The sequence below is a fragment of the Pundamilia nyererei genome, unplaced genomic scaffold (assembly GCF_000239375.1).
Source record: "Pundamilia nyererei isolate P.nyererei 1_Seehausen unplaced genomic scaffold, PunNye1.0 scaffold00017, whole genome shotgun sequence".
Taxonomy (NCBI): Eukaryota; Metazoa; Chordata; class Actinopteri; order Cichliformes; family Cichlidae; genus Pundamilia; species Pundamilia nyererei.
This window is the reverse complement of record NW_005187418.1, coordinates 3,699,696-3,711,749: the sequence shown is the minus strand read 5'-3', so window position 1 is coordinate 3,711,749 and position 12,054 is coordinate 3,699,696. Positions and strand designations below refer to the sequence as shown.

General features: G+C 40.9%; 1 protein-coding gene across 1 annotated transcript in view; it reads left to right on the top strand.

Moving 5' to 3' along the window:
- The window catches only part of sema4gb (sema domain, immunoglobulin domain (Ig), transmembrane domain (TM) and short cytoplasmic domain, (semaphorin) 4Gb), a 53,411-nt gene extending 43,854 nt beyond the window's left edge, over nt 1-9,557 (top strand). Inside the window, exons 10-15 of the mRNA XM_005725864.1 lie at nt 914-1,052; nt 1,143-1,365; nt 2,462-2,577; nt 2,817-2,971; nt 5,458-5,519; nt 6,104-9,557. Of these exons, the coding sequence (XP_005725921.1) occupies nt 914-1,052; nt 1,143-1,365; nt 2,462-2,577; nt 2,817-2,971; nt 5,458-5,519; nt 6,104-7,071 (1,663 nt within the window). The 3' untranslated portion in view covers nt 7,072-9,557. The remainder of the gene's footprint in view (nt 1-913; nt 1,053-1,142; nt 1,366-2,461; nt 2,578-2,816; nt 2,972-5,457; nt 5,520-6,103) is intronic.
- Nucleotides 9,558-12,054: the final 2,497 nt, after the last annotated feature.

Genomic DNA, 12,054 nt, shown 5'->3' with positions numbered 1-12,054 from the left:
TTGCTTTCTTTCTTTCTTTCTTGCTTTATTGCTTTCTTTCTTTCTTTCTTTCTTTCTTTCTTGCTTTCTTTCTTTCTTTCTTGCTTTATTGCTTTCTTTCTTTCTTTCTTTCTTTCTTTCTTGCTTTCTTGCTTTCTTTCTTTCTTTCTTTCTTGCTTTCTTTCTTTCTTGCTTTCTTTCTTTCTTTCTTTCTTTCTTTCTTTCTTGCTTTCTTGCTTGCTTGCTTGCTTGCTTGCTTGCTTGCTTTGTTATTACACATGTGTGAGTAGTAGTCATCACTATGCATCAGACTCACATGTGTAAGAATGACTAATCCCCTGAGGTGTACTTCCTGGTAGTTTCAAGACACATTCTGGTCTCAGTTCGCTCTTATTTTCCTCACTTTGATGCTTTTGAAGACTCTGATGACTACACAATGGCCTAAAGAGTGTGACAAAGACATTTTCCATCCATTACTAATCTCACCTTTAGGGCTCAAGGTTAAGGTTTACCATGCAACTAATCAACTAATCACTCATACTGTTGGACAAAGTCTTTTTCTTCTTCTTTTTCCTCACAGCTGCAGGACCAAAACCACAAATAGGTTGTTTTATTTATGACTCACAAGGAGTGGGTATTTTTGCACTGTATGCTAGTGTTGAAAACGCATCCCTCTGGAAGAGATAAAGGGGTAAAATTACACACCTGTCAGTGACGTCACTCCCACATGCCAATGTGAAAAGGAAAAAAACCCACCATAATACCCACAGTTTTCATAGAATAAAGAGTCAGCTAGTTAACCTTTTGCCTGTCAGTGAGGCCTGATGATCTGTGATGCTTCTGAAATTCAATCCAGCCGTTTTTCAGCTTTGAGTCATTAATCCTGAGTGTGTCCCCTGGACATGTCTTTGGGGTGTTGGGGATTGTGTTACAGGAAGAATATCAAAGCGTCTGCTATCTGCCAGTACGCCTTTTCAGATGTGCAGAAGGTTTTCGAAGGGCCGTACATGGAGGTGCAAGACTCAAAATGGAGGGAGTACACAGGAAAAGTCCCAGATCCAAGACCCGGCTCTGTAAGTTTTAAATCATTAACCTTCTCTCCACCATCATCAGCGATTGTTATGTTCTGTATTTTTAGTCTTTTTTTCGGTCTGTATCTTCAGTGTATAACAGATCTGCACAGGTCCCAGAACATCAACTCGTCTCGAGATCTCCCAGACAATGTCCTCACCTTCGCCAGAAGGCACCCGCTGATGGCCAAACAGGTGCACCCAATAGGTGTGCGCCCCCTCATGTTCAAAAGAAGTGTCAACTATGTCAAGATAGCAGTGCACAAAGAGCCGGCACTGGATGGAAATATTTACACTGTTCTGTTTTTGGGAACTGGTGAGTTTCATACAAGAAATCCAATGAAATGACCAAATAAACACCATATCTGCATTTAGCAGTGAAATAACAATACACCGCATTCCAAATTATTATGCAAATTGTGTTTAAGTGTCATAAAGATTAAATAAGTTGTTTTTCAATTAAACCCATGGATGGAATAAAGATAAAGATAAAGGCCCCAGGGCAGCTGTGGCTACAACTGTAGCTTGCCTTCACCAGTGTATGAATGTGAAAGTGAATGAATAGTGGTATTGTAAAGCGCTTTGAGGGGTCCGGAAAAGCGCTATATAAATGCAATCCATTATTATTATTATTATTATGAAGGTTTCTGCCAGACAAATACATCAGATTAAGAGAGCAGCTGCTAAAAGGCCATTACAAAGCAGCAAACACATATTTGAAGCTGCTGGTGCCTGTGGAGCCCGGCGAACATCAAGGTGTAGGATCCTCCAGAGATTTGCAGTTGTGCATAAACCTTCTATTCGGCCACCCCTAACCAATGCTCACAAGCAGAAAGGGCTGTGGTGGGCCCAGAACTCATGAAGACTAATTTTCAAACAGTCTTGTTCACTGATGGATGCAGTGGTGGATGCAGTGGTGGATGGTTGGTGGACGGCCACCATGTCCCAACAAGGCTGCATCGTCAGCAAGGAGGTGGTGGAGTCATGTTTTGAGCCAGCATGTGGAGTTTCTGACTGACCGCTTTCTTCCATGGTAGAAAGAGAAGAACTGTGCCTTCTGCAACACAACCATCTTCATGCAAGACAATGCACCATCTCATGCTACAAGGAATACCTCTGCATCATTGGCTGCTATCTGTGTAAAAGGAGAGGAACTCATGGTGAAATAGTGGTGGAACTAGAAATGGAGACTATAAAGCAATCAGCATAGCGTTTACCGAGGTATTAAATCAAGTGAAAACTAGGGTCAATCTTTTTATTATCAGTGGATTTTGCCCCTGCTAGTCTTTAGAAAGAATTGTCACTAGCATGAGTTTCAGACTGAGTGGCTACATCAGTCTTGTTCATACAACCAGCATTTTGTTATATTCACATCTCAGTTTAACTCAACAAGGTTTTCTCTGTTGTTGCAGATGACGGCTGGTTGCATAGAGCTGTGGACATCGATGGAGAAATGCATATCATAGAAGAGCTGCAGCTGTTTGATGAACCACAGCCCATAGAGAGCCTGGTCATCTCCTCAGCTCTGGTAGGTTTAAATATAGCTACAGTAAAACTGTACGTTAACAGAATAAGGATTTATATCTAAATGAAAATGGGCAACCTTTGCGCCTAAATCCCTGTCATACCCCAAAAAGGTTGTGGAACTCTTCCCTTCTCCACCGATTAATAACTGATGATTAAAGAACAAATACACTGTCTATACTGAAGGGCATTACAATATTTAACATGAGGAAAAAATCTTCCAAATATGCTCCTGTTTTACAGAGGAGTGTCTATGTTGGGTCGCACTCTGGAGTCGTGCAGGTACCGATGTCAGCCTGCAAGAGGTACACTTCCTGTTATGACTGTGTGTTCGCCAGAGACCCCTTCTGCGGCTGGGATGGGAAAGTGTGTGTGGAAATATCTTCACGTGCACAAAAGTAAGGGCACATGCACTCAAAAAAAAGAATATTTCCAGTAAGGACACAGACTCAATGTATTTTAGTGTCACACACATGCATAATTACACAATGCATGCAAAACAAATGGGGTTACAGAGATCTGGCAGAAAACAAACAAGATACATTTGCTTTGCTCTTCCATAGATCCTGAATCTATACTTCCCTAATCCTTCTCCACAGTTCCACCTGCTCTGTAGTCTCCGATTTTTCCTAATTTTGTCATATTCTGTTAACTCTATATCTATTTTTTTACATGAGCTGAAAAATTGAGCATAAAATGTACTTTTTATTTAGATTTTATTAATTTTTTTCTAATGTAACTGTTAAATAATGTGGTGAACTGCTCATAACTGATGGCATGTTGATTTAACATAACATTACCATCAAGCCCTCTGGAAAAATTACAGGAGATTAGGGAGAGGTGATTAAGATGATTAACTTTTTGTGCTGTACATTTTTGCATTACATGACCTTTTTTAGCTTATGTTTATTTCTTCCTTCTGGGCCAAACAATACCAGAGCACAGTTAATTATTTATACAGCTTCTGTATCCCTCCAACAAATCTTCTATGAAAGCAGGTCTAAGACAATGTAGTTGACCTGGATTTTTCTCATCAGCTCTGTTCAGCTCAGCAGGAGCTTCGCACATAATGGGAAGTTTTGAATTTCAAGTACGCACACACACAAAAAAAGCCCCCACCCATTTGGATATGATTTCAATCTTTATGTCTCATGTAGCTCTGCATGTAGAACGGAAAAACAAACAGGGTGGAAGTGAGTGAAATTGTGTCTTTCCTCTTTCAGTAACATTTTACTTTACATATCGCCATCTGAAATATTTACATGATAGAAACTGGTACAACTGGTAAAACACAATAATTAAAACTTTGAGAGTATTTTGTCAATATTAAATAAATGCTAATGTACACTCACCAAACCTTTATGAGGAACACCTTGTTAGTACCATTTGGACCCCGTTTGCATTCAGAGCTGCCTTAACTCTCCGTGGGATATATGCCAATAAAATATCCCCCACATTACACCACCAGCAGCCTGAGCTGTTGATATAAGGCAGAATGAATGTGTGCCTTCATGTTCTTTACGCCAAACTCTGATCCTATGAGTTCTAGTCGTTTTCTATTCTTAGCTATCAGGAGTAGCACCTGGCGTGGTCTTCTGTTGCTGTAGCCCGACTACTTTAAGGTTTAACGAGTTGTGCATTAGATATTCTTCCACATTCCTTAATCGTAATGAGTGATTATTTGAGTTACTCTTGTTATCCTGTCAGCTTGAAGAAGTCTGGTTATTCTCTTTTGACCTTTGACTTGAACAAGGAATTTTCTCCCAGAAAATATTTTCTCTTTTTTGGCTCATTCTCTGTAAACTCTAGGGATGTTTGTGTGGGAAAATCCCTGTAGATCACCAGTTTTTGAAGTACTCAGACCATCCAACCTGGCACCAACAACCATGCAACATTCAATGTGCCTTAAATGAGCTTTCTTCCCCATTCTGATGCCCAGTTTGAACTTTAGCAGGTCAACTTGACCGTATCCACAAGGCTTAAATGTGCTGCATTGCTGCCACTTTACTGGAGGTGGAGCTAATACTGTATGATATCACTAATCAGTTTTACAGGACTGTCAAACCATCCAGGGGTATCCTATCTGTTGCCCAGCATCAGGTGTAATAGGCTGCAGGATATGCAGGTCTATGCAAAAATTGCTAAGTTAGATTCCTCTTTTGTTTACTAGGAGCTTACCTGGATTTTTTAAATTAATTCCAGTGGAAAGAAAAGTGCACGTGGTACATGACAGTAAACAGGCATGCTTGTGTTCACTCTTTGCACTGGGGACTGTTTGTGCCTCTCTTCATTAACTCTGCATGACTGAGTAGCAGACATCTTAATCTCCATTACTGCAGCAGACACTTCGGCCCTCCCCGTGGATTTGTTTTATACTTTGGCTGCTGCATCACATCCAAAGAAAGCAGCAAAAAGATTTGGATGGTAATGCTTCCTTCTTAAAGCTTATTAAGTTACAATATCCATATTATTTCTTTGAAAAACATTTTGTTATACTAATCCTTCTATAAAGGAGGAATTTATCCATAGTACTAATCCACAGTGGGCTGCGTAAAAAAAGCATTTAGGTATCCTCCTCTTATTGCTGGGAACCCAAGCTATCTCAAGTTTATTTCTTTTTATGATATTAAGGCTTAGCTGCAGAAATGGCTCAATATTTGCAGCTTTCGGGTAGTTTTGTGTCGAAATCTTGAATGGAGAAATCTTCTTTATGATATGGCAATCACATTTCTCTTTATCACAGTTTTGCTGCATTTTTATACCTCACTGTTATTTATGCTTATCTTAGCTGGGACACTCTCAGAAGACACTCGCTTTTTACTCTAACGCTTATCTTCTCGTTTAATGAAGGTTAAATGCAAATTTTTCCTAATTACTATTGCAGGTCGAACCTAACCCAGGATATCTTGAGAGGGGTCAGGGGCTGCAAGGAGAATTCAGGAAATGGTACGTGTTGCTTCACACATTCACGTGCACTTCACTTCTACACTGTAAATCCATTATACCACAGCGTCTTTGTTCATTTTTAAAAAAGGTTAGTTCTTCATTTTACCTTACCATCCTTCCCACTTTATAAGTTTTTCTGACTGTCTCACAGATGATGGGGTTAAAAAATCTTCCTTCCATCTTCCTTCTCTGCCAGATAACTAAAGCTTTTAGTATCTATTAAGGGATTTTATTAGGTGTATGTTCCCTACCCATCCCCCGGGTCCCAGCTTACACATTTTGATCAGTTCCTCTCTTGCTGGAGGTCAGACGGGCCTGCTGGCTGCACTGCAGAGCTCGCTACATTTAAAGCAGCTTATGAAATGTGATGGAAAGCGATGCTGGTGCTGTACACGTTGCTCACCTTCACTTTTAAATTGTAACCTTGGTGACCCGACATCTTGTATATTCATTGCTCTGTCTTCCTGCATTTGTGTCACACTGTTTCTCATGTTCTTCATCCACTAGTCTTCTTCTGTCTTCTTCACTTCACTCTTCTTTTTAACTCCATCTCATGTCTCTTGTCCTCTTGTTTTTATCCTCAGTGGTCCATCGGAGGCGTTCTGTGATGTCGGGTGACGACGTGCTACTCCAGTGTGAACTACGCTCCAACCTGGCAACTCCACGCTGGACACTAAACGGCAGGGAGCTCCAGGGATACGACCTCAATTCGGGCTATCGGATCGGCACAGATGGCCTCCTGATAATCGGAGCTCGCACCCAGCAGAGCGGCATTTACCGCTGCTTTGCTCTCGAGAACTCAGTCTCAGTTCTGGTCTATCTCTACACAGTAAGGGTTCACACAGAGCCGTACTTCCCTGTGGAACCCACAGCCACAACTAACCCCACTACAATTTCCAGCCCGACTGTTTTCTCTACCGGCAGCCCCACTGAGCAGCCCTTGCCCTCGCCTCCTGCCCCACTTCCTTCAAGACCTGAGTTTCAGACCTACAGACACATGGAGGCCGTGTACATCTCTCTGGTGGCGGTTCTCGGTGGGCTTTGCTTGGTGTTGACTGTGGTCCTTCTTTATGTAAGCTTCTGCACTAGACGAGCCTCTCAGGATCGGAAGTTCTCCCAGCAAGGTCTCCAAGTCCTAGGTGCCTCTGAGAGAAAAAGGAGCTCCCACCTTGAACTTAAAACCATCTCAAGCCACTGCAATGGCCGTCAGGGTCGTCGGTCCATCTCAGTGCCGAGCTTTGGGGACCTGGGTGATGGCTTCCTCCAGATAGTGCCAGGTGAAGGCCAGATGTCTCCAGCTAAAACACCTCCTCCGGCTCCTCCTCTTCCCATGCCACCCCCGCTTCCCAACATGGACTATGCCAACGGGCTCTCGGCCACTCTGCCCAGCGTGCTGAGGAAGATGAACGGAAACAGCTACGTGCTGCTGAGGCAGGCCGACCCTGACGGTATGTCCCCGCTCTACCATTCCTTCACAGAGGAGCTCAACAGGATCCTGGAGAAAAGGAAACACACACAACTGGACTTGCAACCCGATGAGAGTTCCATCTAGGACACCCCTCTTATGCTTCATCCCACTGTTATTTATTTTTACCCTAGAGGTGATCCGTACTTGTGGGGAAAAATGACTATTTTATGAAGTGCTGCTCTTAATTGCACAGAGTACCTGCAGGTCATGTCATAACTTGGTCAGAAATATTCAGCCTGTTGTGTCTTCGGTGACAAATGGCCCAGGATTTCACTAATCAGAGACTGCTAAAATGTGGAGCTGTGAAAAATTGCTACAACCAAGGAGCTTAAAGATGATACCTAAAGTGCAGACTCTCTGGAAGTTTCTGAAAGATGGCAGTCAGACGACAAAAAAGCCAATGTTACAAAATAGGACATGGATACAAAAACTAAATTAGGCCAGGAGGTGATCAAGCATTTCCGAGACTGTGGAGAGATTCAAGAAGTTTTATAACCATGTAATATTAGGTATCTGTGGAGCTTAAAGTGATAGTTCATCCAAACATGCTAAGCATTAGGCTATTTTGTATAAATTAAAAACATGGCCTAAGAACAGTAGCACCTAATGTGCTTACAGCTTTACCACCCAGTCCTGTGTATGAAGATGCACCTTTTTGTTGCTTGTGACTGTGTTTGTGGACTGGTATCATCACAAACTGCACAGTGAGCCTTTCTATGAGGTAAAAGAAGCTTTTTCAAGTGGCTTTTTTGAGAAGTCCTAAAAACATATTGATGAGGAAGATTACAAAACGGCAAATGAAACAATCCATGCTCTTAGGATGAACAAGGTCATCACGGCTTAAGTAAGAAGGCATCCATGCCCCCTCTCGTCTTTTTTTAATTTTTATAAATGCACTAACCTACCAAACTAAAGACTAATAAAAGACCTATGTGGTGTGAAGGTAAAGTTCTGTGTATGCCCAGCAAAATAAAAAGCTACAAGAGATTTAAATTTGACCAATCTCTCCTTCAAGAATATCGCTTTAGGAAGCATTACGGCACTTTGAATGTGGCTGTTACTTTTAGGTTGCTGCTTGGAAGTCCCATTAAACCCTCTTGCAGCTCTGGTTCTGTGATGTGTGGTGTCGAAACTGGAACCGATCATCTTGGATTTTTTTTAGGAGAAGAGGATAATGTCAGAGGCAATCAAATCTGGCATGTGTGGCAGGTGTTTAGCACGGATTTTGTTGCTGTGGCTAAAAAAAAAGATTTTCTATAGACTGTTTAGATGGTTCATACCAGATGTCATCTCTCACATGCTTCAGGAGGTTAAAGTAAATATCAGTGTTGGAAAACTCTCCCTGAGAAATGACTAAACATTGAAAAACCCCACAAATGTCTCCTGGCAGCACCACCTTTGTGCTTGGACACTGTGGACTCTTCCAGCTAAAGCTACTCTTTGGATTCTGGATGTAACCAAAGACCAAGTTTGCATCAACAGTAATCAGCTGGATCACACAGCAGCTGATGTTTGCTGCTCTGTGAAATTTTAGATACAAAAGTGCAAGCGTTCATAACGGGACTTTTGGAGGAGCGTGCTAAAAATAGCTACCCTGGAAGTGATCCAGATGTGCACAACAAGATGACCTTGAAGGGGAGATTAGCCTAATTAAATCAGGTATAAATTTAGATTTATATTGATTGAGATGAGCAGCAAGCCTTGTATATTTTTAAACTGGCTTGAAAGGAGGTAGAGTATTAATCCATATTTTCACAAAATTAATTGTTTGTGTAAAATATTGAGCATATGGAAAAATGAGTGAAAGTTGAGCACACAAAGCTCCAGGAATGGGTTTTGAGTGGCTTGTCATGTTTCAAACCACTTTTTCTATGATGCATGTCCTTTGCAGAGATGTAACGAATGATTATTTTCCTATGATTTCTCACTTTAGGATCTGAAAGCTGTGAATGTTTGGCATTTTTGCTCGATAAATAACATTTATCTTCTCTGTTAAGCCGTCGGCCACAATCATTGTAATAACTAAAATGTTGACTTTAGTAAAAGTATCACTTTAAGAATCCAGTTTTGATACAGCACACTAGAGCACAGATTTTAAGACAAGTCTTACATTTTAGTGTATTTATTTAAGCCACTTTCCCCCCTTGATTTTTCCTCATGTAAATAGCAATAAATATACGCCACTGTTGCAACCGTTAGTAGCATAGTGTGCTGTGCCAGTGCCAATGGAAAAACCTGTAGCAAACTTGGAACTATTTTTTTCCCTGTAGTATTTCTATTTTTAGCCTCTCTGTGGGAAAAGAGATAAAACTTTATGAAAGTAAACATGCAGTCTATTAAAGGAGCAGTCAGCGTGGTGGTCAGATTTATTGGCTTTTGCTGTAGATCACAGACTGGGTTCAGGGTTGTGGAGGTGAACCGGGAACCACAAACTGATAAAATCCTATAAAGAAAATTTTTAGATGCTGTTTTATATTTATATTTAAGGCCTGTTTTCTGAATAACATTGACTGTTTTACTTTCTCTCAAAACATCAAGAACATGGTTTCATACAAAAACAGGTGAAAAAACAAACAGAAATCACATGGATTTCTACAGCAAAAATTTAAAAAAGTTCTAGTCATCTATCTCTTAAAACAACGCTGAGAGCCAGGCTCACATTTGTCCTCTGCTTTGCTAAAGCTGCACGTGGAAAGTTGCCAAACCCAAGTGGAGAAGACCTTCACACATGCAGCCCACAAAAGCATCCTCAATGTTTACCTGACATTAGTGCAATGCCAAAACAACAAGAACTGCAGCTTTCACTGTATTTCCTCAACAAGGTGAACAACGCTATGATTAAATGCTACGTGTATATCTTACGGGGAAGTGACTGAAATGAATCTCTGAGCTTTTTGTAAACGTGTCACGGCCAGTGGTAAATAAAGATCCGTCTTTGCTGCAAAGTGTTGAATCAGCTCTCGTAGCTTCAGCACAAGCAGCGGCCCTCTCTGGTGGCTCTCATTGTTTATCTGTCAGACAGCGAGAGCCGTGTTTGGCTCACCTCCACGAGGGGAGGACAGCAGCTTCTTGTCTGTTTGCATGCCTCGCTGTCATCTCTGCAGGTACATCCAGCCACAAAACATTTGACCTGCGTGTCCTGGTTAGTCATGCAGGAAACAGATGGCGATACTAGTAGACAGGAGATGTTTTGCACTTGCAGGTCTTCTCGTGTGTCTTGTACTTTGGCATCATGGATTTTTTATTCTTTTTTTTTGCTGAGGATAATATAGTCCAGGCAGTCCACTCTATGCAAATAGAGGTAGAAGAAATTCTCTGTGACTAAAGAACCACATTAATTCAATCAAATCAAAGCACTTAACTGATTGCACGCTTGCATATTAAGCTGGTCTTTTAAAACTATGCACTACAGATTTTTTGGCAATCCATGTGCACCCAGCCACATCATGATTATTGCTTAAGAGAAACTCTGCAAAAGTGCGCATGTTATATTCCCCAGGAAGTCTGTGGCATCTGGGGAAGCGACAGAAGAAGTCTCTGGGTGATTCAGGAACAAAACAACTTTTTTTTTTAAATTAAGTAAAGTCAGAACCATGGCCAAGCTGCTATCGCCACATAAAAGTAAAAAGAATGCGACAAAATTTAGTAGCCTGTAACTAAAAGGGAAATTAATCAAATAGCTGGCAAACTGCACGCACAAATCTCCATGAGCTCATACACTGCAAACAGAAATACACTAAAAGACTGAGGTTCTCCTCTCCCCCTGCCTCCGCTTAAATACTCCCAGGCTTAATTGCTGAGTGGATTCAGCTGCAAAGGGCGGTGCATACGTTTGGAGAGAGCGTAAAACACACAGACAGACACACAGACAGGCAAAAGCTTCAGTGTGCTTTTATTACAGTACATAGCATCATTATGTGACAGCACAAATAAGCTGTTCTAAATGGGCATATTTGTATTTAGTATCAGATCAGTACCACTATGATCCAAACTTTGATCTGACAGTTTTTTTGTACTTTAGTGTCAGCGTTAAAGGCTTTTCAGTTTACTAAACACTGAGTATAGTGTGTTTGTCAAGGTTTTTGCCAGAAGCCACAAGTCCATTTTTACTGTATCCTAGTAAAATAATAATCTTGTTACACCCTGTATCCATAAGCAATGCAGTGGACAAATTTAAAGCTTACAATGACCTGCTTTTATATATTTTAAATGCCATATATATGGTTTTAAACTACAGTATGTGGTAAAAACCTGAACTTAAAGTTCTTGCTTCATACTTTCTCCCAAACTTTGCCACTTCATCTTCTTCATCTCCCGTTTCTGATCAGCCCTTTATAAAAAAAGCAAAAAAAACAAACAAACCACTTCACATGTTTTGATCATAATCTTCTGTCCTCAACTCTTTCCATCTCTGCTGCCTCTTTTATTACCACTGCTCATCACTTCTACATGACAGAATCATCTGTAACCCTCGCCGCTCACATTCACACTCGCTTCTCAAGGACCCGGCTGAATTTCCAAATGGTCACAGTGGCCTCTAATCAATTAAAGCCGGCTTTTAAAAGAGCACTCGAGTTTGTGTTTTTGAACATGTGGGAATTCAAGTAACAATTGGATTTTCTGTAGCAGTTTAAGATGCTGTTATGTTATGAAGCTCTCAATCCGACAGCTTAAGCTTAAGGGATGTTTTATGTTTCCCTTGTTAGCTTGTATAGTTTCAAATAATGACAAGCTCAAGCTTCAGACTGCTATTTACATTTACTTTTTGACAGTTTCCGACTCTTAGATCTATATGATGTCAGATAGGGCTGATAACCCTAATATGGCATCTCATGTACAGAAGCTCCACCCACCTGCTGCTAGTCAATCAATCAGAGGGCAGCTGGCTTAAAGAGAGAGGCTAAAAACAACTTGTTTCCAGACAAGACAAGACAGGCCCAGCATAAGACAAGTAGGATAATTTTAGACTCTGGTTTATGCAAAGGTACTGGAAGTTGCATAATAGGCCCACGGTATATATTTAAATCAAAATTGTACAGTGTAAAATGTTTTTGTTTTATTTTTTTG